Below are 25,701 nucleotides of genomic sequence, written 5' to 3'. Positions count from 1 at the left end.
ACTGGTTATGGCTCTGTTCAAATTTTCTATTTCTTCCTGTTTTGGTAGTTTATGTTTCTAGGAACTTGTCCATTTCTTCCAGATTCCCCAAATTATTGGCATATAATTGCTCATAATATTCTCTTATTATTGTTTGTATTTCTGCAGGGTTGGCTGTGAGCCCTCCTCTCTCATATTTATTATTTCCCATTTCTGCTGGTTTTGGGCTTTCTTTGCTGTTCTTTTTCCAGCTCTTTAAGGTGTAAGGTTAGGTTGTTTATTTGAGACCTTTCTTCCTTCTTTAGGAAGGTCTGGATTGCTATACACTTCCCTCTTATGACTGCCTTTGCTGCATCCCAGAGGTTTTGGGCTGTCGTGTTTTCATTTTCATTGGCTTCCATGTATTTTTTCATCTTCTCTTTAATTTCTTGGTTAACCCGTTTATTCTTTAGTAGTATGTTCCTTAATCTCCAAGTATTCATGGTCTTTCCAAGTTTTTTCCTGTGATAGATTTCGAGTTTCATAGTGTTGTGGTAGGAAAATATGCAAGGTATGATCTTGAACTTTTTGTAGTTGCTGAGGGCTGATTTGTGTCCCCCTATGTGATCTTTTCTGGAGAATTTTCCATGTGCACTAGAGAAGTCTGTGTATTCTGCTGCTTTAGGATGAAATGTTCTGAATATATCTGTTAAGTCCATCCAGTCCAGTGTATCATTCAAAGCCATTGATTCCTTGTTGATTTTCTGCTTAGATGGTCTGTCCATTGCTGTAAGTGGGGTGTTGAAGTCCCCTACTATCATGGTGTTATTATTAATGAGCTTATCTTTGTGATTGATTTATATATTTGGGTGCTTTCTTGTTGAGGGCATAAATATTTACAATCGTTAGATCCTCTTAGTGGATAGACCCCTTAATTATGATATAATCCCCTTCTTCATCTCTTATTGCAGTCTTTATTTTAAAATCTAGTTCGTCTGATATAAGTATGGTTACTCTGGCTTTCTTTTGGCGACCATTAGCATGATAGATGGTTCTCTATCCCCTACTTTCAATCTGTAGATATCTTTAGGTCTAAAATGGGTCTCTTGTAAGCAGGATACAGATGGGGCTTGTTTTCTTACCCATCCTGATGCCCTATGTCTTTTGATTGGAGCATTTAGTCCATTGACATTTAGAGTGAGTACTGAAAGATGAATTTAGTGCCATTGTGTTGCCTGTAGAATTGGGAGTTTCTGGTAATGTTCTCTGGTCCTTTCTAATCTTTGTTGCTTTTGGTCTTTTTTGTTTTGTTTCATCTTTTCTCCACTCAAAGAGTCCAACTTAAAATTTCTTGCAGGGATGGTTTAGTGCTCACAAACTCCTTTAGTTTTTGTTTGTCTGAGAAACTCTTTATCTCTCCTTCCATTTTGAGTGACAGCCTTACTGGATAAAGAACTCTTGGCTGCATATTTTTCTGATTCAGCACGTTGAATACATCCTGCCACTCCTTTCTGGACTGCAGAGTTTCTGTGCTCAGGTCTGCTGTGAACCTGATCTGTCTTCCCTTCTTCTTTCCCTTGCTGCTTGTATTCAATATTTATGAGCACTATACATTTCTGGAACGAGGTGCATATTAAATCAAACAAGCAAGAAGCAAACATTAAGCACTTACTATGTGCTAGGGAGGGAGGGAGGGAGGCAGGGAGGGAGGGAGGGAAGGAAGGAAGGAAGGAAGGAAGGAAGGAAGGAAGGAAGGGAGGGAGAGAGGGAGGAAGGGAGGAAGGAAGGAAGAAAGGAAGGAAGGAAGGACAGTCCCTGCCCTTATGGAGTTCAGGGTCTAGTTGAAGCAAACAATCATAAATACAATGGCAAAGCACCAGGGAGGCATTATGGAAGAAGGGGCTGGTTCTGCCTGATGAATGCAGGAGCAGGCTTTACAGAGGTGGAGGCAATGGAGCTGGGCGTTGGATGAGTAGGAGTCCACCAGATGGAGAGGAAGGGGGAAGCACATTCCAAACAGAGGAAATAGCACCTGAGCAAGCAGAATCTTGAAAGCACATGCCATGGTGAAGTATTAGGAGTAGTCCAGCACAGCTAGAGCATAAAGGCGACACAATATACAATTTATTTTGATTGAGAGAATCATTCCACAGTCTCTGTTCATTCTTCTGTAATTTACCAGGCATCATCTTTCCAGTTCTGAAGTCAAAACTGCGGAGGTCAACAATATTTCCCAGGTACCTTGCCAACCGAGGTTTGCTTCTGAACTTCTTACCACTTGGACTGAACTAGTTGACATCAATCTTGCTGGCACTGAGTCCAGATTTTCGGATCACTTCCTCCTTCTTCCATGGGGTGGGGGGGAGGGCCGGGCAGTCCATCCTCTTCCTGCTCTCCGTGGCCCAGGGTCCCCTGGGCCCCAGCCCCACACTCCCCAACAGGAAAGGAACTGGCTTTTGCTGGGGGGCACCGCCAAGGCTGTCGCCGCCACTCAGGGGACACCGCAGGCCCGGCCACAGTCACCACCCTGAGCGCCTTCCCTGCACACGCCGCTCACCAGGGACAGATGGAGCGTGTTGCCCTGGCCCTCCTGCTCTGTGGCGGAGTCACCACCAGCACCGCTGCCGCCCACCCCGCGCTCCCCCCCCCCCCGCCGCTCCAGGTGGCAGCCAAAAACCTATCAATTTTAAAAGTACAAGGTAAAAGCACATAACTTCCAACAATACAATCCACCAACACATCAGCTGAGTGAAAACCTGAAGTCTCAGGTCACAGAGAAAGAGAATGATGTGTTTGAAGGATTTGCCTTTCTGACAATAATCTGGATATTTCAAAAGGCTTTCTACCAAGAAATAGCTAGATGCTGTATGACACATACCTTATGAAGTGCTGTTCTGCTCTGAGGATCAGTATTTTCTAATAATTTCCCACAATTATACAGGTAGCAATTAGCAAAGCTGGGATCTGAACCCAGCCAACTGGGCTCGAGTCCTTACTCTTAATTACTATGCTATGAACTGCTCTATGCAATATGAACTGTCCAAAGAAACAGATGGTGAAAGAAACAGAAAAATATCAAAAATTACACCCAAAATATTCCAGATACAATTTAATAGGTGAGTTCTTTCAGACTTTCATGTAAAATTAATTCTTAGATGCGCCTATGTGACTGTCAGTTGAGCATCCCACTCTTGATTTTGATTCGGGTCACAAGATCAAGTCCCACATCGGCTCTGTGCTGAGCATGGAGCCTGCTTAAGATGTTCTCTCTCTCTCTCTCTCTCTCTCTCTCTCTCTCTCTCTCTCCCTCCCTCCCTCCCTCTGCCCCTCTCCCCCCTTGTGCATGCTTGCTCTCTCTCTCTCTCTCTCTCTCTCTCTCTCAACTAAAAAAATAATTAATTGGGGCGCCTGGGTGGCGCAGTCGGTTAAGCGTCCGACTTCAGCCAGGTCACGATCTCGCGGTCCGTGAGTTCGAGCCCCGCGTCGGGCTCTGGGCTGATGGCTCAGAGCCTGGAGCCTGTTTCCGATTCTGTGTCTCCCTCTCTCTCTGCCCCTCCCCCGTTCATGCTCTGTCTCTCTCTGTCCCAAAAATAAATAAACGTTGAAAAAAAAAATTAATTAATTAAAATAGAGCACCAGGGTAGGTCACTCAGCTAAGTGTCTGACTCTTGATTTTGGCTCAGGTCACGATCTCATGGTTTGTGAGTTTGAGCCCCGCCATCAGGCTCTATGTGTACAGTGTCTGCTTGGAATTCTCTGTCTCCCTCTCTGTCTCTGCCCCTCCTCTGCTCACGCTCTCTCTCACTCCCTTTCTCAAAAATAAATAAATAAACATTAAAAAAAAAAAAAGATAATTCTTGTGCTATATAAACTATTCCTATGTGGAGAAAAAGCTACCAAATTCATTTCATGCTCCAACAGCCTATCACCCAAACATAAAAAGGACAGCACCAAAACAATAAACTACAGATCTTGCTGGCTTATGAATATGGATATAAATTTACTACTAAAAAGCAGGCACCATGAATGAAGGGATTTTTGTCTCTTGGGTTCACTGCTATAGCTAGATCAGTATGCAGCACATAACAGGCACTTATTATCTGTTGAATGAATAACTGAAACACTATCAAAGTAAATTTGACAATAAAACAAAGAATAATTCACCAAGACCATGCAGGGTTTATGCTGGAGCGAAAAATGTATCTCAGAGCCCAGACAGAACACTACTTGTGCACACATCGTAGGCACTTACATGTTTGTTTACTGAACTGATTTAATCCAATAATTTAATAACATAATTTGGGTTATATATATATATACAAATCATCTCAACTGACAATTATGTAAAAGGCCTTTGTCTCTGATTCCTGGGAGGTAACCTCTAAATCCTTGGAATTTTTCAAGTGATGGAAGTACCTTGGTTATTCACAGTGGGCCCCTTGGACCATACCTGATAGTTTACGCCAATGAGGTGACTGCAGATGGGGTAGCCATGCCAGAAAGACCAACCATGTGATTAGAGGGTTGAGGCTCTGAGGCACATTGTATCAGCCTGACCTCTGGGAAGGGGTGGGGAGGGAACAAAGGCTGAAGACTGAGTTGGCCACTTGATCAATTACTCGATCAGTTATACCTACATAATAAGTCCCCAATAGGGGCGCCTGGGTGGCTCAGTCGGTTAAGAGTCCGACTTCAGCCAGGTCACGATCTCGCGGTCCGTGAGTTCGAGCCCCGCGTCGCGCTCTGGGCTGATGGCTCAGAGCCTGGAGCCTGTTTCCGATTCTGTGTCTCCCTCTCTCTCTGCCCCTCCCCCGTTCATGCTCTGTCTCTCTCTGTCCCAAAAATAAATAAATGTTGAAAAAAAAAATTTTTTTTTAAATAAAAAAAAGTAAGTCCCCAATAAAAATTATGCATACCAAAGCTTGGGTGGAGCATCCCTGATTGACACTAGTCTGTCAGCTTTGTTACCCATCATGGCAGAATGGGTACCATATCCCTGAGGATGATGAAAACTTTGTTTTGAATCCTCTCACAGTATGCATCTCTTCTAATTTGTATAATACTCTTAATATTACAAAACTGTAATTGTAAGTATAACACCTTCCTGAGTTCTGGGAGTGAATTACCAAACATGCAGGAATGAGTGGGGGACCCTCAAAACTGTAGCCAGGGGGTCAGAAGTTAGGGTAGCACTGGGGACTCCCAAAGTGAGGCTGGTGTCTGAAGTGAGGACAGTCTTGTGAAGGACTGTACCTTTAACGACTGAGTTTGGCCAATTCCTATAGTGAAAAAGCATTCCACAAAAATTAACATTTGTTCCTGATTTGTAATTAACCTTAAAGGCCAATCTCTTCTGAAATTACAGGAATATAAAAATATGTCCCTTATATACTAAAGAGTAAGTGAACACACATCATACTAATGAAGACATTCTGAATCAAGACCAAAACAAGGATGACCATTCTTACTGTTATCACCTAAACGCTGCTCTGAAAATGTTGACTAATTCAATAATAGTAAATGAAATATATGAAAAATGAGACCAGATTTTCATCATTTGCCAAAAACATGGTTGTATAATAAGAAAATCTGAGTGGAGCACTGAAAAACTATTCAAATTAATGAGAGGATAATAAAGAGGCCGGTTATAACAATTTTAAATTTTTTTTTTTTAACGTTTATTTATTCTTGAGACAGAGAGAGAAAGAGCATGAACGGGGGAGGGTCAGAGAGAGAGGGAGACACAGAATCGGAAGCAGGCTCCAGGCTCTGAGCCATCAGCCCAGAGCCTGACGCGGGGCTCGAACTCACAGACCGCGAGATCGTGACCCGGGCTGAAGTCGGACGCTCAACTGACTGAGCCACCCAGGCGCCCCAACAATTTTAAACATAAATAGCCTTCAAATGTAACAGCACTAACCAGTTGAAATTTATAAAATAAAAAGTATCATATCTGCAGCAGCAACAACAAAAATAAACACATAAATATTTTACTGTAATGTAGAAGTACCCAGTGTCCATTGATGGATGAATATTTAAATGAAATATGGGATATACACATAATGGATTCTTATTTACCCTTCAAAAGGAAGGAAATACATGTGCTACATATGGATGAACCTTGAAAACATTATGCTAAGTGAAATAAGCCAGGCTCAAGAGGACAAATACTGCAATGTTCTACTTACATGAGGTACCAAGACTACTCTAGGTAGTCACAGAAGAACTGTGAAAGTAGAGTTCAGAGAGAAAGTAGAATGGTTGCCCGGAGCCCAAGAGGGGAGGAATTGGGGAATTATTGTTCCATGTCTCAGTTTGGAAAGATGAAAAAAGTTCTGGAGATGGACAGCAGTGATGGTTGCCTAACAATGTAAATGGACTTAATGCCACCGACTGTATATGTAAAAACAGTGAAGATGGTAAAGTATATGTTATATATATTTCACTGGATTAAAAAATCTTCCTAAAAAACTTTAGGAAGGGGTGCCTGGGTGGCTCAGTCGGTTGAGCGTCCAGCTTCGGCTCTGGTCAGGATCTTGTGGTTTGTGAGTTCGAGCCCCGTGTCGGGCTCTGTGCTGACAGCTCGGAGCCTGGAGCCCATTTCAGATTCTGTGTCTCCCTCTCTCTGACCCTCCCCCGTTCATGCTCTGTCTCTCTCTGTCTCAAAAATAAATAAACGTTAAAAAAAAATAAATTAAAAAAAAAATTTAGTAAGATCTAAGAACTAAAAATCCTACAAAGCTTTAATAAATAGAGATGTAACAGAAGACTTGATTAAAAGGTGAAATATATCAATTTTATCCCCATTCCCCCAAAATATATCAAAATCTTCATGGGAAGGGGGAAGTTACTCTAATTCCAAATTAGTTTTTCATTTTGATTAGGATAAAATTCTAAATTATTTGAAAAAAGTAAGCAAGTAAAAACATCTGAGAAATGCTGAAAAGGAATACTACTCAATGTTACTACATATTAAACAACAATAATAATTAAAGAAATGTGGTACAGATACGAGAATAACCAGATAAGCTGATGGGGCAGAATATGTAGTTTAGAAATAGACCATGGCATATATGAAAATTAATATATATATAATTTAAATTCTTCAATAACTAACATGTGGAAAAACATTTACAAGTTCATTTTTAAAAGCAGCCAAAAAAATGCAAACTATATGGGTAACACACAATTTTTTTTGTACATTCAATTAGGTAACATTTTTTTAAATTATAATAATGATAGATTGTGCTAAGACAGGCACTCTCATCCACTACTTTCCAAAAAGAAGTGTGCCCCCAGCAATTTCATTTTATGTACTAAAAGCCTTAAAATGTTTACATTCTTCAATCTCTTAATTCTATTTCAGAGAATAAATTCTAAGGAAATAATATAAAATATGGAAAATTTTGTTCATGATGGCATTATTAATAGGGATAAAAACCCAGGAATAATCTAAATGTTCATAATATGGAAACAGTTATTTAAATTATGATACTTTTATATAATGGAATACTAAGTAGCTATAAAAAGTATTTATGGTAAATCCATATGAGAGACTCACATAGACATGAAAATGATCATTTTAAATGACAGTGTATTCATATGATGGAATATTATGCAGCCATTAAAATGACAGCTATTTATTTACAATTAAATAAAATTAAAATTCAGTTCCTTAGTCACACTAACCACATTGCGAGTACTCACAAAAACCACACATGACTAACAGCTACTACACTGGGTAGTGAGACATAGAACACTTCTAGCATCATCGAAATTCTATTAGACAGCATTGTCACAACTTTAGAAAACTGAACTTACAGATCTATAAATTCATAGATTTATCTTTCCCACTATAAGTTAATTCAAAAAAACTGACACAGATAAAATAAAAATCACCCCAAATCCTTCCACCCTAACCCAACCTTCACCTACTCTGTTCTAATTCATGTCTTTTTTGCTTAGGTATAACCATAGTATATACATGGTCCCCTTTCAGAAAGTATTCCTGGTAGGCAGTGGCCATATAGTGGTAAAGAGAATGTGCTGGGTCCCTGAATGTAGAAGAGAAACGTCAACATCAGGTAGTTGTGGAATACAGAAATTAAAATAGAGGGGCGCCTGGGTGGCTCAGTCGGTTAAGCATCTGACTTCAGCTCAGGTTGTGATCTCGGTGAGTACTGACAGTTCAGACCCTGGAGCCTGCTTCGGATTCTGTGTCTTCCTCTCTCTCTCTCTCTGCCCCTCCCCTGCTCATGCTCTCTCTCTGTCTCAAAAATAAATAAAAACATTAAAAAATAAAAATAAATAAAAATAAAAAGAAATTCAAATAGATTCCTGGGGAATGGTAGGACTATTTAGAAGGTACATGGGGCACCTCCGTGGCTCAGTTGGTTGAGCGTCCGAGAATATGATCTCGAGGTTCGTGGGTTCTGGCCCCACGTCGGGCTTGGTGCTGACAGCTCGGAGCCTGAAGCCTGCTTCAGATTCTGTCTCCTCTCTCTGCCCTCCCCCCTTGCACTCGTCTCTCTCAAAAATGAATAAGCATTAAAAAAAAAAAATTAGGGGCGCCTGGGTGGCTCAGTCGGTTAAGCGTCCGACTTCGGCTCAGGTCATGATCTCATGGTTCGTGAGTTCGAGCCCCACGTCAGGCTCTGTGCTGACAGCTCAGAGCCTGGAGCCCATTTCAGATTCTGTGTCTCCCTCTCTCTCTGCCCCTCCCCTGTTCATGCTCTGTCTCTCTGTCTCAAAAATAAATAAACGTTAAAAAAAATAAAAAAATAAAAAAATTAGAAGGTACAGATAGGGCTGCCCTCTCTATGAAAGTTCCATCTGAGTTCAGATCCTAAAGATGAGAAAAAAGATAGCCTTCAAACAGAATGCAGAGTTCTGTATGAAGCACAGAAAAAGGGCCAGTATGCCTAGAGCAAGCAAGGAGGAGAGCAGTAAGACACGACCTCTAAGAAGTCAGCAGGGTACAGACTACGTAGGGCACTGAAGCCGTGGTGAGGAGTCTGGATTTTTACTCCAAGGGCAATGAGAAATCTCAAAAGAGTTTTAGCCAGAAAAATGACATGATATGAATTCTACTGTAAATGATTTGTCTAGTTGCTGTAAAAATAATGGTTGGTAGAAAGAAGGCTCAGAGTAGACATTATTCCAGTGGTCTAGGCAAAGTAATGCTAGCGCCATGGACTATGATGAAAAAAAAAAAAAATCCAGAGGTCCATTTTGGATAGGATTAGGTTCAAGATACCTGTTAAATCTCTATACAGAAATGCCTAAAAGCAGGCAGTTGGATTTATAAGTCTGAAGTTCAGCAGAGAGATCTGGCCTGGAGATATAAATTTGAGAATCACCAGTTGATCAGCTATTTTAAAGCAATGGGGCTTGACAAGAGTACCTAGAGAAGAGAATCCAGGATCCAATCTTGAGGTAATCCAATATTCAAAGGTCACACAGAAGAAAAGATTGAAAAGGCCTGGCCAGCAAGATGGGTAGAAAGAAATTCAAGAGAAGAGAGTTAGACAATCATGTTTGCTCCTGTGAGCTAATAAATTGAAGATGATCCCCAAATGGTGTACGTTCCTTCATTTCTTTGTACTTGAAACTCTTGAAGGAAGGGTAAAACTAAGAACAGTAAGGTCTGCATCATCTAACAGCAAAAGCAGCAAAAAACCAAACCAAAACAAAAAAACCTGTCATAATTTATTCCACCCCTCCAATTACCTTGCATGAGGTAAAGCAGTAGCAGCCAAACAAAGATTCTTAAAGAGGTAACCTGAATCCACCAATTGCTGAACAACGGGAAAAAGACAACTCGAACAAGCCCCTTTCGAGTCAGAGATGTCCATGGAATTTCAGGTTTGGCTTTGGCAAATGTTGAGCCTTTAAATATACAATAAAACAAAACATCAAACATTTACATATACTATAGTAATGCTTCCTTGTAACACTATATTAAAAACAGCTGAGAGTAAAAATCAACACATAACCAGTTCAGTTAAAAAGAATCCTCTCGGGGCGCCTGGGTGGCTCAGTCGGTTGAGCATCCGACTTCGGCTCAGGTCGTGATCTCACAGTCTGTGAGTTCGAGCCCCGCGTCGGGCTCTGTGCTGACAGCTCAGAGCCTGGAGCCTGCTTCAGATTCTGTGTCTCCCTCTCTCTCTTCCCCTCCCCTGCTCATGCTCTGTCTCTCTCTGTCTCAAAAATAAATAAAAACATTAAAAATAATAACAAAAAAAAATAAAAAGAATCCTCTCAGATGTTCATTAAATATAACTCCTTGCCTCAATCACTAAGACAGGAGCTCAAAATAAATCAGGCTTACATGAATGTTATACAGTATATTTTTCTCAATTACACAACAGCAATTTCCAAGTTCATCCCTTTTTTACCCTTATGGACACCATGTAATTTATATAGCCACACAGTACCAAAGCAAAGGGGAAAAAATCCTAAGGCCTGAATGAGGGAAGAATATTCCTTTTGGAGATTAAAGTACCATCATAAAGGGAAGATAATATCTAGCACCACTATGAAATAATATAATAATATACATAAGAAATGAGCCAAAGTTGGAACTCACCTCTGATTAAGTCCACGTCAATCAAGTCTGGTTTTATGTGACCCATCTTTTTTGGTTTGTTTTTGAAGCCCTAGAATAAAACAAAACAAAACCAGAGATAAGGCTGAAAAGCTCTTTTAAACACAAAAGGTAAACTCACATTTTTTTTTTCTTTATATCTGACTCCCTTTTAACGGGGACACTTTAATCCTAATGTTCCTTAAAAGAACTTATCATTGGGGCGCCTGGGTGGCGCAGTCGGTTAGGCGTCCGACTTCAGCCAGGTCACGATCTCGCGGTCCGTGAGTTCGAGCCCCGCGTCAGGCTCTGGGCTGATGGCTCGGAGCCTGGAGCCTGTTTCCGATTCTGTGTCTCCCTCTCTCTCTGCCCCTCCCCCGTTCATGCTCTCTCTCTGTCCCAAAAATAAATAAAAAGCGTTGAAAAAAAAAAATTTTTAAAAAAAGAACTTATCATTAATGTTTTAGTTTTTAGTTTATCAAGTGCAAAAAATATACTTTTACTACTTTTTAAAATGATCCAACAATAGGGCCACCTGGCTGGCTCAGGCGTACAGCATGTGACTCTTAATCTTGAGGTCGCAAGTTCAAGCCCCACATTGGGTGTGGAGCCTAGTAATGGTTTTTTTTAAAAAAAAAAAAAAAAAGAAGAAGAAAAGAAATTTTTTTAAAATAAATAAAAAAAAAATCCAACAATGCCAAAGGATCAGTAAGTATAAAATAGCAGCCCCCTCATTACCCTCCCCCCGCCCCTCCTCTCATCAAAAACAAATAACTTTCATCCTTTTTTTTTTTTAACTTTCTCTTGGTATTTACTTCCATACTTCTAAATAATATGTTTATACTGCCATTATTTCATTTATTGATTTGAAAAATAATTTACCAATTCCTAATACAGCATGTAAGAATTTAGTTCTCTTATACAGCTAATCCCCACATCCTAACTTCCACCCCTGAAACATATATCCTTACAATATAGTTATATTCATTTTTGATAAATCAGTAATCAATAGTTATAATATGATCATCATGAAATACTATTCCCTGTAAGCCATATTTTATATTTTTATTCATGGTCGGTTAAAATATTTAACATTTTCAAATACTCAAATGCCAGAAAATTAATCAAAGTCTTTTATTTCTTAAAAAAAAAAAAATTTTTTTTTTGGAAATGCCCTTCCCAGAACCTTCTATCTTCATGTTGTAATCAGATTAGTTGCTCGCCAGGCCTGCTGCACAGCTGACTGTAATGCAGGACTTCTCACTCTCACTCTGACAACCCCCTTCACCTCTGTGGTGAATCTCTAGCTCCTACACCTGTCTTCCCGACGCACATCCTTCACATGCTTCCTGAGAAAGGGGTCACAGAAGATAACTTTTTTAATCCTTACATGTCTGAAAATGAATTCAGTCTACCCTTATACCTAATTAAAGGTTACACTAGGTGTAGAAATCAAGGTTGTTAACAATTTTCCTTCAGGAATGAAGACATTGTTCTGTTTTCTAGCTTCCAATGTTGCTGTTGCAAACTCCAGTGCATTTCTGATTCCTGATCCTTTGAGCATGAATTGTTTCTTTCCTCTGAATCTCCACTTTATTCATGGTGTTCAGAAATTTCGGAATGATGTGCCTTGATAGGAGTCTTTTACATCTATTGTGCTGAAAATCCCTTCTATACGGAAATCAATGTCTTTCAGCTTTAAGGAAGTTTTCCTATAATTTATTTTCATATTTCTTCCCTCTAAGACTTAACTTTCTCTTCTATTTTCTACCTCTTTTGTCTTTTTATTCTGCTTTCCAGAAATTTCCTCAAATTTCTCTATTAAATTTTTCATTTTGACTCTTTGGGTTCATTCCTTTCTACTCTCTTTTACTTTGGGGATTTAGTCAAATATCTAATAAACATTGGCTGTTTCCTTATATACTAGAATGAGGTGCTGAAAACCTGATGGACTAAGTATTCTACTTCAAGGTTTATACCCAAGACAAATGTGTATGTATTTCACCAAATAATGTGTATAAAATGTTCATAGAAGAATTATTTGTAAGAGCCCCAAATTGGAAACTACCCATCAACACTCGTATGTTGCCCATCAATAGCAGAATGGGTAATTGTAGTGTTGTGCTAAATAAACTATAATTATACAACGACATGAATGAATCTCACAAACATAACACTGAACAGAACATATTAGATTAAAAAATGTATGTACTGTATAATTTCATTTATATAAAGTTCAAAAAGGTAAAATTAATCTATAGCACTAGCAGTTGGGATACTGGTGTACCTCTGCTGGTAGCAGTGACTGGAACAGTATGTGAGGGAAGCTTCTATGGTACTGCTAATTATCCATCTCTTGATCTTAGTGCTTGTTACACGATTATGTTCAGTTTGTGGAAATTCCTCAATCTGTACATTGAAAATTCTGTTATATACATATAAGTATATCCATATTTCCTGAACACGTTTTACTTCAACAGAAAATTTTTTTTTAATATAATTTATTGTCAAGTTAGCTAATATACGGTGTATACAGTGTGCTCTTGGCTTTGGGAATAGATTCCCATGATTCATCGCTTACATACAACACCCAGTGCTCATCCCAACAAGTGCCCTCCTCAATGCCCATCAACCGTTTTCCCCTCTCCCCAGCACCCCCAATCAACCCTCAGTTTGTTCTCTTATGTTCTCTTTGTTCTATTATAAGAGTCTCTTGTGATTTGCCTCCCTCTCTGTTTGAAACGATTTTTTCCCCTTCCCTTCCCCCCATGGTCTTCTGTTAAGTTTCTCCAGTTCCACATATGAGTGAAAATATATGATATCTTTCTCTGCCTGATTTATTTCACTTAGCATAATACCCTCCAGTTCCATCCACATTTCTGCAAATGGCAAGATTTCATTCTTTCTCATTGCCATGTAGTATTCCACTATATATATAAACCACATCTTCTTTATCCATTCATCAGTTGATGGACATTTAGGCTCTTTCCATAATTTGGCTATTGTTGACAGTGCTGCTGTAAACATTAGGGTACATGTGCCCCTATGAATCAGCACTCCTGTATCCTTTGGATAAATTCCTAGTACTGCTATTGTTGGGTCATAAGGTAGTTCTATTTTTAATTCTTTGAGGAACCTCCAATCTGTTTTCCAGAGCAGTTGCACCAGTTTGCATTCCCACCAACAGTGCAAGAGGGTTCCCGTTTCTCCACAGCCTCGCCAACATCTGTTTCCTGGGTTGTTAATTTTAGCCACTCTGACCGGTGTGAAGTGGTATCTCAATGTGGTTTTGATTTGTATTTCCCTGATGATGAGCAAATGTTGAGCATCTTTTCATGTATCTGTTGGGCATCTGGATGTCTTCTTTGGAAAGTGTCTATTCATGTTGTCTGCCCATTTCTTCACCGGATTATTTGCTTTTCAGGTACTGAGTTTGGTAAACTCTTTATAGATTTTGGATACTAACTCTTTATCCAATATGTCTAGAAATTCTTTAAAACTTATTGGAAGCTCTGTGTATATGAGCATAGCTTACAGATTTGGGGTTTCACTTCAGTGTAATCAACCAGCTAGAGGGAATCACCAAATGTCCATATCTGGAGGGATAGGAAGGCTACAGATTTCTGTGGTGGAAGTTCTGAGATTAAACCAAGGTTGGGGGGTGGGGGTCACAATTCTGGTTTTAGTATGATTCTTCCCTGCTCTTCGCTGTCCACAGACCCTCTCCAATGAATTTTCTCAGAATACCAGTGGTCTCCTTCATAAGGGGCACTGTTGCCTGTCTTTAAGGAATTGATGAGAAGACTGGAGGTCCAACCTCTCTATATTCAAAGGTCATTTAATCCCCTATTTTTAGCCCTGTGGCTCACCTCTGCCTCACATAGAACCTTGGTGCATTCAAGTCCTAAGCCTCTCTGGGGAGCTTTGCAGGCCAACTGGCATTCTCCTATGCTCTCCTGACACTCTCTTCCATTCATTTTTTATCTTCCAAATATGTGTAGATTTCTCATTTGCTGAGACATTCCTCCTCAATTTTTTTCCTTGACTTTGGGGAGGTACCCATTCTATACAACCCCTTTATGGATTCCTTTCATGTAACTTAGTGGTGATTCAGAAGGGAGAGATTATAAATGTGTATGGCTAATCTACCACATTTAACCAAAAATCTAGTCCTAAACTTTTTTTCAGGGCATGAAGAAAGAATCCTCTCAGGGCCTTTATCATCTACCACCTCAAATTAAAGCAGCTTAATTTGTGATGTTATTAGACATATATTCATTTCTCCTAAAAGATAAAAATGCATGGACTTTTATAGAGTACTTGCTACATCTCCAAGTTTCTAATGTTTCTTAAATTAATCATTATTGCGGGGCGCCTGGGTGGCGCAGTCGGTTAAGCGTCCGACTTCAGCCAGGTCACGATCTTGCGGTCTGTGAGTTCGAGCCCCGCGTCGGGCTCTGGGCTGATGGCTCAGAGCCTGGAGCCTGTTTCCGATTCTGTGTCTCCCTCTCTCTCTGCCCCTCGCCCATTCATGCTCTGTCTCTCTCTGTCCCAAAAATAAATAAACGTTGAAAAAAAATTAAAAAAAAAAAAAATTAATCATTATTGCTCCAAAGGGATGGCATTTACTCAATTTTATTAACATATAGACAACAGTTTTTTACAGGAAAAACTCAGGGCTTAAAAATCCTAATAACCTTGCTGTATATTATGAATCAAAAGTAAGTTTGTGAATTATCTTTTGTGTTTTAAACTCCTGGTTTGGGGCGCCTGGGTGGCGCAGTCGGTTAAGCGTCCGACTTCAGCCAGGTCACGATCTCGCGGCCCGTGAGTTCGAGCCCCGCGTCGGGCTCTGGGCTGATGGCTCAGAGCCTGGAGCCTGTTTCCGATTCTGTGTCTCCCTCTCTCTCTCTGCCCCTCCCCCGTTCATGCTCTGTCTCTCTCTGTCCCAAAAATAAATAAACGTTGAAAAAAAAAAAAAATTTTAAACTCCTGGTTTGCCTAAAAGTTTTATTTCACTACTTCAAAACTTTTAAAAGATGGATTTTAATTTTATAATCATCATATATAAATGCTAAACAAGTTTTAAAAATTAGGTATTTAACCTTTAAAATTAAAGTAAAAATTAAAGGTTACAGCCATTTGCTATTTCCCAATTTTAGACACTGAGCCAGTATTGATCTTCAGCTCTGTTTAACCAAATAAATGTAGTCATCTTTTTTTGGGGGGATGCAATGTTTCTAGCTTTTTTAAATTAATTAATTAATTTATTTATTTTTAATTTACATCCAAGCTAGTTAGCATATGGTGCGATAATGATTTCGGGAGTAGAATCCAGTGATTCATCCCCTACATATAACACCCAGTGCTCATCCCAACAAGTGTCCTCCTTAATGCCCCTTGCCCATTTAGCCCATGCCCCCACCCACAACCCCTCCAGCAACCCTCAGTTTGTTCTCCATATTTAAGAGTCTCTCATGTTTTGTCCCCCTCCCTGTTTTTGTATTATTTTTGCTTCCCTTCCCTATGTTCATCTGTTTTGTACCTTAAACTCCACATGAGTGAAATCATATGGTATCTGTCTTTCTCTGACTTACTATGGTTAGTTTAATACCCTCTAGTTCCATCCACCCAAACAAGTGGATCCTATGTTTCTATATAGTTCAACTACAAACTATAGATTTTACAGAAGAATGTTCTAAAACCTTAAATGTAATGAAATTAAATCTTGGAAGAAATCAAATTTTGAAAGTTAGACATTTCAGAGAAACAATCCTTTAAAAAACACATGCACTAATTTTTGAAATCTACATAATATTCATGGGAATAGTAATTATCTTGGCTATATTCAAAAGCAGAAATTAAAATTTCAAAAGGAAAAACATCACTGCATTGTATTCTAACGGACAAAGACCCTGTGGACATTTGCATCAGTACAATTCCAACTAAAGAAGCTTTAAGTGCCTTAACTTTAGAGGCAAATTAATTTTTCTGCTTCCTTTGCTTTTTAGACTTTTCACCTTTAACATAGAATTAGAATTAGCATTAACTGGAGACAATTACCAAACTATGAAAAACTCCCTTAGCAACAGAAATACATTCATTCGTTCACTTAGTCAACAAATATTCAACATGTGCCTTTACGTGCCAGATACTCCACCTGAGCTAGGTATACAGCAATAAGTCAAAACATAGCTCTATCTTCAAAAAGTGTACACTATAGAATTAGACGATAAAGCCAACGTATGAGCGTTGCTCAGGAAAATGCCCCCTGAACCTCCCTTACCATTTTTTCTGTCCTAAAGGGAGAGAAGTCATTAATCTTATGACCCCTGTTCTTGAGAGCCATGAGAAAGCCACCACAATCCTCTGTACTTGTTTATGCAGAGGAAGAATAAAAAAACACGTGCCATGCTTTTAGGATTTTTCTGCTTTATCCTACACATTCCACAGTATAGGATTTTTCTGCTTTATCCTACACTTTCCATAGTATAATACAGTAAGAGGAAACATGCACCAAGCTCTATTCTAAGCACTTTACATATACTTACATTAACTTGTTTAACTCATTTAATCCTCAGAACTGTCCTGTGAGATAGGTACCTCTGATTACCCTTGCTTTACTGAGGAGGAGACCAGGCACAGAGATTCTACCCCATTTTCCTTCCAAACCACTACATATCCTGCCCCTCATTAACTGGTACAAAATGCATTCCAAATCAATGTAGGGAGAGGATCTTTTGAGATCAAGCGAGACTGCTTGCCTCTGGAAGTTTCAGTGGGATTAAGCTCTGGGAGATGTGAGTGAATTTCCTTAGTGGACGCCATCTCTACCCTAAGAACCCGGGAGAAAGATCGCAGGAGAGAAGCAGGACAGCCCTGCCCTAGTTGCCAGAAAGGTGCTCTGGAAATTCTCTGCCCAGCCCCTGCTACAGCCTCTCCACCCACTGCCCCCGACATAACTGTGCAACCCCGCCAAGGATCAGAACCACCTGACCAGTGGAGCTCCTCCTTTTAGGCAGAGGGACAGAAGTACTGGAGGCACTGCTGCAATATTGTTGGAACATTAATGTATTCAACAGGAAAAAAAAGACAAGTGGAAACCCGATAACACATCTCCATCTTTTAGTGTGTTAAAATTTCCATCTTGTTGCCCGTGAGAGAATCAAATTACTTTATAGTTAGGCACAGAAGGAAGTCCCCCGATTTAAGGGCAGATGATGAACAACGAAACAACGACAAGGCAAGTACAGCACTACTGGAACATGCACGAAGGGCCGCTCGGTCAGATTTAGAAGTCAAAGAAAGATTTCCAAAAGAAAATAATATCTGACCTGAGACCTAAGGATGTGTGAGACTTTGGAAAGACAGACAAGGGGCATAGCACAAGGGAGAATAAAGGTAAGCATAAGAGAAGACCCAGAAATAAGAGATAGCATGACAAAAACTTAGGAAAGTTCAAGAAAGCCAAAGGAGAGTGGAAGTGAAAAGGGGTAAAGGTAAGGCAAGACAGAAGCAGGAAAGGTAAGAACCCAGGCTGTGAAGATTATAACTTGTTAAGAGTGTGTATGTATTTTATAAGGGTACCAGGAAGTCAGGACACAGCTTTAAATAGGAGAAAAACAATACCATTTATGTTAAAACAGGAACAAAGTAACCAGACGGTTTCAGTGATGTGAGGGCTGAGGAGACACTGGGCAGAGAGAACGGAGTTTTTAAAAAAAAAAAAAAAAAAAAAAAAAGCTGTTCCACTAATTTAGATGAAGAGTGGATAAACTATCTGTAAAAGGCCAGACTGCATTGTAGGCCTTGCGGACTCCACCATCTCTGTGGCGACTACTGACCTCAGCCACAATTGCACTACAGCTGACCAAGGCACAGACAATAAATATGTAAAACACAGAGGTCCGCAGTGCAGTGCTCCCGCGGATATGGCCTGCAGGCAGCGGCGTGCAGACAGAGGAGTGCAAACAGATCAGTCCAGGGAATTAGAAACATAAATTGGGAAAAGTATTCATCGTCAAAAGTTTTAGAAGACAGAATCCAGAGGTCTTGGTAATCGAAAATGTGGGGTCAGTGGGAAGACGAAGCCACAGAAGAATTCAAACCCCAGCTTTGGCACTCCAGCTTCTCACAGGATGGAGAAGGCATGAGAAAGGACAGGACTGGATCAAAGGAAGGAAGGTCACATTCTGCTCACACCCCACTCGCCAAGCTGGAAATCTGTGGGGCAGGGAAGGATTCTCCTCCCACGGGAAGGCACTGCAAGTCCCATGACAATAGGTGGAGACATAACAAAGTTCTTACAGGTAGGGAACTGAATAATTAGGAAAACAAAGATAAGATAATACACATTTAAGTCTAGTGAACTCCAAAGTTCATGCCTAAATGTTGATGAGATTTGAGGGGTTTTGCTACTGGTATAAATAAAAGACAATGGCATATTCATAACCATTCATATACCTCTATGTCTATCAAACTATCCATTTATCTCAAATGTATTACATATATACATCTATCTTATTACCCAAGGAAGTTCATTTTCTCTTTTTTGGACAGGAAATTCTTCTAAATTAAATCTTTACTGCAATACTTATATGACGAGGCTAATAACAAAAAAATACCCTTCCTTACCCCTAAGTCCTAATTCCTCATTATTCTTTCTTATTTCTAAATAAGATGTGTACAGCGCTTTCATCGACTTCAGGTACTATCCATTCATTTCTTACCATTGTGGATGAGGAGACAGCTTTCTTAGCCTGTAAAGCGAGAATAATACATCTACTTCTATAGGATTGCAGTAAGGAAAGATCAGGAGTGCGCAGGTGGTGCTTAGGATAATGCCAGGCACATACTACATGCTAGGTATTAATGATGATTATTGTACCGCCGAACACACATACCCATGCCCTCACAAACTATGGTTTCCCCCCAGATACAGTTTTATCCCAATTTTAATTAAATCAGTGATTGATGTTTAGAGTGATGTGATTACATAAATATTGTTACTGGCTAAGCCAAGTAATCAATGATTACATCTCCTTTCTTAGAAATTTTGTTTGTCCTATAATTGTAACTGCCTCATTTTTTTTCCTTTTTCTCCCTACTTTAACTGAGGTATAATTGACAAAAGTTGTATATATTTAAGGTGCACAATGTGACATTTCCATATACATTGACATTGTGAATCAAGCTAATCAACATATCCAATCACCTCACATAGTTGCCATTTTTTTTTGTATGCTAGGAATGCTTGATTTCCAATTCAAGTATATAATACAGTATTATTAACTATAGTCATCATGCTGTATGTTAGCTCTCTGGAACTTATTTACCTTATGAGTAAAAGTTTGTACCTTCTGACCAACATCTCTCCATTTCCTCTATCTCTTAACACCTGGTGACTATTCTACTCTGTTTCTATGAGTCTAACTTGTTTACATTCCACATGTGAGATTGTGCAGTATTTGCTTTCTGTGTTTGGCCTGTTTCACTTTGCATAATGCTCTTCAGGTTCATCCATGTTACTGCAAATGGCAGGATTTCCTTTTTTTTTTTTTTTTTAGATTGAGTAATATTCCATTATACACACACACACAAATACATAACACATTTTCCTTATCAATTCATCCATCAATGAACACTTAGGTTGTTTTCATAGCTTGGCTACTATGAATAATACAATGAACATGGGGGTGCAGAGATCTCTTCAAGATAGTGATTTTATTTCCTGTGGACAAATACCCTGAAAAGGGATATCTGGATCAAATGGTAGTTCTATTTTTAATTTTTTGAAAAGCCTCCATAACGTTTTCCAAAATGGCTATACCAATTTACATTCCCACCAACAGTACATAAAAGTTATCTATTCTCTACATTCTCACCAACACTTAACTATTTTTTGACTTTATTTTTTTTTAAGGTTACTTATTTATTTTGAGAGATACAGAGAGGGGGAGGGGCAGAGAGAGAGAGAGGGAGAGGGGGAGAGAATTCCAAGCAGGCTTTGTACTATCAGCGCAGAACCCGGTGCAGGGCTTGAACTCATGAACCATGCATGAGATCATGACCTGAGCGAAAACCAAGAGTCGGATGCTTAACCGACTGAGCTACCCAGGCATCCCTTTTTTGACTTTCTGCTAAGAGTCATCCTGGCAGGTAGGAGGTGATATCTCATTGTGGGTTTGATTTACATTTCCCTGATGACTCGTGATGCTAAACACCTTTTCATAAAGCCATTGGTAAATATATCTTCTTTGGAAAAATATCTGTTCAGGTCCTTTGTCTTTTTAATTGCATTACTTGTTTCTAACTATTGAGTTGTAGGAGTTCCTCTTACATTTTGAATATTAACCCCTTATCAGATATATGGTTTACAAATATTTTCTCCCATTCCACAGGTTGCCTTTATGTTTTGTTGATTGCTTCCTTTGCTAGGCAAAAACATTTTAGTTTGATGTAGTCCTACTTGTTACTTTTGCTTTTGTTGCCTGTATTTTTGTTGTCAAATCCAAAAAACTCATTGCCAAGACCAATGTCAAGGAAGTTTTCCCCTGCTTTCTTCTAGAAGTTATAAAGACTTACATTTAAGTCTTTAATTCATCTTGAGTTGATTTTTATGTATGGTATAAAATAAAGGTCCAATATCATTCTTCTGCATGGATATACCTATCCAGCATATCCAGCTGTTTTCCCAGCATCATTTATTGAAGAGACTCCTTTTCCCATTGTATATTTTTAGCACCTTCGCCAAAGATTAGTTGACTATGTACACATGGTTTTATTTCTGAGGTCTCTCTTTTGTCCCATTTATTCAGGTGTCTTTTATGCCAGTATCATAGTGTTTTGATTACTACAGCTTTGTAATAAAACTTGAAATCAGAAAGTGTGATGCCTCCAGCTTTGCTCTTAATTAATGCCTGTTTTAGCTATTTGGAGTTCCATATGAATCTTAGGCTTGTTTTTTCTGCATCTGCAAAAAACGCCATGAGAATTTTGATAGATTGTTTTTAATCGGTAGATCCCTTTGGGTAATACGGACATTTTAACAATATTAATTCTTCCAATCCATGAACATGAGATATCTTTCCATTTATTTGTGTCTTCTTCAGTGTCTTTCATCAATGTTTCATAGTTTTCAGTGTATAGATCTTTCACCTCTATGGTTAAATGTATTCCTAAATATTTTATTCTTTTGATGCTATTGTAAATGGAATTGTTTTCTTAATTTCTTTTTGAATACTTCATTGTTAATTTATAAAATTTTTCATTTTCATTGTTTCATTTCATTTGATTTCTTTGACCTATCAGTTGATCAAGAGTACACTGTTTAATTTCCACATATTTGTGAATCTTCTAGTTTTCCTCCTGTTATTGATTTCTAATTTAATACCACTGTGGTCAGAAAAGGTACTTGAAATATATTCAATCTTCCTAAATTTGTTAAGACTTGTTTTATGACCTAACGTATGATCTATCCTGGGGAAGTTTCCATGTGTGCTTGAAGAGAATGTGCACTGCTGCTGCTGTTGGACAGAATGTTCTTTCGATGTCTATTAGTTCTATACAGTCTATTCAAGTCCAATGTTTCCTTGCTGATTTTTCTCTCTGGATGATATATCCATTGCTGAAAGTAGGGTACTGAAGCTCCCAATGATCACTGTATCATTGTCTATTTCTCCCTTTCAGTCTGTTTATATTTGCTTTATATATATGGGTGCTCCTACATTGGGTGCATCAATATTTACAAATGGTATATTCTCATTGTGTTTTTTTCGTTTTGATTGTTCTTAGTATAGAGAAATGCAACAGATTTCTATGTATTGATTTTGTATCCTGCAACTTTATTGAATTCATTTATTATCATTGTCTTTGGTGGAATCTTTAGTGTTTTCTAAATATGATATAATATCATCAGCAAAAAGTAACAGTTTTACTTCTTCCTTTCTGATTTGGATGCCTTGTATTTCTTTTTCTTGCCTAATTGTTCCAGCTGGGACTTCCAATACTATGTTGAGTAAAAGTGAAAAAAATGGGCATCCGGTCTTGTTCCTGATCTTAGAGGAAAAGCTTCCAGCTCTTCACCATTGAGAATAATGTTAGCTGTGGGCTGTGAGATCTTGCCTTTTGCAACAACACGGATGGACCTTAGGGCATTATGCTAAGTGAAATAAGTCAGAGAAAGACAAATAACTTATGATCTATCTTAAATGTGGAATCTAAAAAAAACAAAACACGGGCGCGTGGGTGGCTCAGTTGGTTAAGCGTCCGACTTCAGCTCAGGTCATGATCTCACTGCTTGTGAGTTCAAGCCCCACGTCAGGCTCTGTGCTGACAGCTCAGAGCCTGGAGGCTGCTTTAGATTCTGTCTCCCTTTCTGCCCATCCCTGGCTTGCACTCTCTCAAAAATAATTAAACATTTTTTTTTTAAAAATTTTTTAAATAAAAATAAGTAAATACAAATAAATAAATAAACAAAACAATACAAATAAACCAAGCTCATAGGTACACAAAACAGATTGGTGGTTGCAAGAGCTGGGGGTAAGCGTGGGAGAAATGGGTTAACTGGATTTTTCTATTAGTTTAAATAAATGGAATAAAAATTAAAGGTAATGAGGAAACACTGGCCTCAAAAGATACATTAGATACGATGGACTTAACAGATATGTGCAGGACATCCCATCCACAAGCAACAGAATACACATTATCCAGTGTACATAAAAAATTCTCCAGGATAGGCCACAAGACAAGTCTAATAAAATTTAAGAAGAATGAAATTATGTATGTGGAGATTAAACAACGTGCTAATAACCAATGAGACAAAGAAGAAGTCAAAAAAGATATTTAAAACTTTGAGAACAAATGAAAATAAAAATACAACATACCAAAACTTAGGGGATGAAACAAAAGCAATCCTAAGAGGGAAGTTCATAGTAATAAATGCCAACCTACATTAGTAAAGAACCCTAACAAATTGACAACACTTTAACTTTACATCTCAAGAAACTAGAAAAGAGGAACAAGGAAGCTCAAAGTTAGTAGAAGGAAACAGCAAATATCAGAGCAGAAATAAATGAAATAGAGACTAAAAAGATAATAGAGAAGATCAATAAACCCAGAGCTAGTTTCTTTTAAAAGATAAACAAAATAAACCTTCAGCTAAGCTAGACTTACCAAGGTGGGGGCAGGGGTGAGAGGACTCAAATAAACAGAACCAGAAATGAAAGAGGAGATGTTACAACAGATACCATAAAAAAAAAAGGATCAAAAAAAAAAAAAAAAAAACTAACATGAACAATTATATGCCAACAAATTGGGCAGCCTAAAAGGATAAACTCCTAGAAACACAACCTCCCAAAACTGAATCAAGAAGAAATAGAAAATTTGAACAGACTGATTAATAGTAAGGAGACTGAATCAGTAATCAAAATCCTCCCAGTCAAAAAAAAATTCCTGTAGGAGCACCGGGGTGGCTTGGTCAGTTGAGCATCCGACTCTTGGTTTCGGCTCAAGTCATGATCTCACAGTTCATGAGTTCAAGCCCCACATCAGGCTCTACGCTGATGGCATGGAGCCTGCTTGGGATTCTCTCTCTCTCCCTCTCTCTGCCCTTCCCCTACTCATGCTCTCTCTCTCTCAAAATAAATAAACTTAAAAAATATTATACATTAAAAAAAAATTCCTGTACCAGATGGCTTCACTAGTAAATTCTACCTACCAAACATTCAAAGAATTAATACCAATCCTTCTCAAACTCTTTCAAAAATTAGAAGAGGTGGGAATGCTTCCAAACTCATTTTATGAGGCCAGCATTACCGTAATACTAAACCAGACAAGGACACTACAAGAAAATAATAGGCCAATATCCCTGATAAACATAGATACAAAAATTCTCAGAAAAAATATTAGCAAACTGAATTCAACAATAAATCAAAAGGATCATACACCACAACCAAGTGGGATTTATTCCAGGGATGCAAGGATGGTTCAACATCCACAAATCAATGTAATATATGACATTGACAAAATTAAAGATCAAAATGATACTATCATCTCAACAGATGCAAAAAAAAAAAAAAAGCATCTGACAAAATTCAACATCCATTTATGATAAAAACTCTCAACAAAGTGGGTATAGAGGAAATGTACCTCAACATAATAAAGGCCATATATGGCAAGCCTCATTTTCTCACTCACTTAATTTTCTGCATATACATTACTAATTCATCTTGAAACTCCCTATAAGTGTTACAAATCTGCTCCAAATATGCTAAAACACAACAAATACCAGTTTCTTTCTTTCCCCCTGGAAGATGTCTGTATCACAGTTTTCTGTCCTCTTGCTTCTTTCTGGTCTCATTGCTTTCTAGGCCTGATATAAACTGCCATCCTGGGACACCTCTTAATTATCCTGAAATTCCCTTAACCTCTCTCTGTGCTGGCTATCCTGTTTCCTGGTACTATGGATTCCCCTTTTATGGGTTACTCATTTCATTCTAATACACTACATGTCTTCCCATGCTTTCTGAAAGGGGACATGAGGTTTTGAAACTCTGAAGACCTGAATATATCTTCATGTGGTGCCTTATACTTGGTTAATAAACTCAGCATAAAAACCCCCATAGTATGGGGTTCAAAGCGCATCCAGGTTGTTGTACACATCCACCCCAGGAAGGTGATGCACCCCAACTCCACAGGGACAGAAGCTCCTATGCTCTGGATCCTCCCAGACCTTGCCCTCTGTATCTCTTTATCTGGCTGTTCATCTGCATCCGTTATGATATCCTTTAGTAAACTTGTGAATCTAAGTAAGTGTTTCTGAGTTCTGTAAGCCACCCTAGCAAATTAATCAAACCTGAGGAGCAGATCATGGGAACCTGATTTGTAGCCAAGTAGGACAGAAAGTTGTGGGGAACCTGGGGACCTACTACTTACGACTGGTATCCAAAGTGGGACTGAGCCTTTAATGTGTGGGAGCTGACACTATCTCTAAGTAGACAGTATCAGAGCTGAGTTAAATTGTAGGACTCCTGGGTGGTTTCAGGGAGAAGTGCATGGTGTTGGGGAAAACTTCCACATGGTTGGTGACACAGCAAAGTGTTTGGTGTGAGAATAGTAAAAGAGACTCACAGGAGAAACAAGGTAGACTTTAATTAAGT

General features: G+C 38.8%; 1 protein-coding gene and 1 pseudogene across 2 annotated transcripts in view; both read right to left on the bottom strand.

Moving 5' to 3' along the window:
* The window catches only part of PHTF1 (putative homeodomain transcription factor 1), a 60,521-nt gene that overhangs the window by 20,769 nt on the left and 14,051 nt on the right, over window positions 1–25,701 (bottom strand). For both annotated transcript variants that reach the window (XM_047083699.1, XM_047083700.1), the window contains 2 exons: window positions 10,547–10,616; window positions 9,688–9,846 (listed from right to left, as the gene is read on the bottom strand). In XM_047083699.1, the coding sequence (XP_046939655.1) occupies window positions 9,688–9,846; window positions 10,547–10,616 (229 nt within the window). The remainder of the gene's footprint in view (window positions 1–9,687; window positions 9,847–10,546; window positions 10,617–25,701) is intronic.
* Window positions 1,789–7,652, bottom strand: LOC124515705 (methyl-CpG-binding domain protein 2-like; annotated as a pseudogene).

This window comes from Lynx rufus, unplaced genomic scaffold, assembly GCF_022079265.1.
Source record: "Lynx rufus isolate CCGP_SWC_20201006 ecotype Redwood Valley unplaced genomic scaffold, mLynRuf1.p SCAF_2, whole genome shotgun sequence".
Taxonomy (NCBI): domain Eukaryota; kingdom Metazoa; phylum Chordata; class Mammalia; order Carnivora; family Felidae; genus Lynx; species Lynx rufus.
This window is presented reverse-complemented; position numbering and strand designations above follow the sequence as displayed.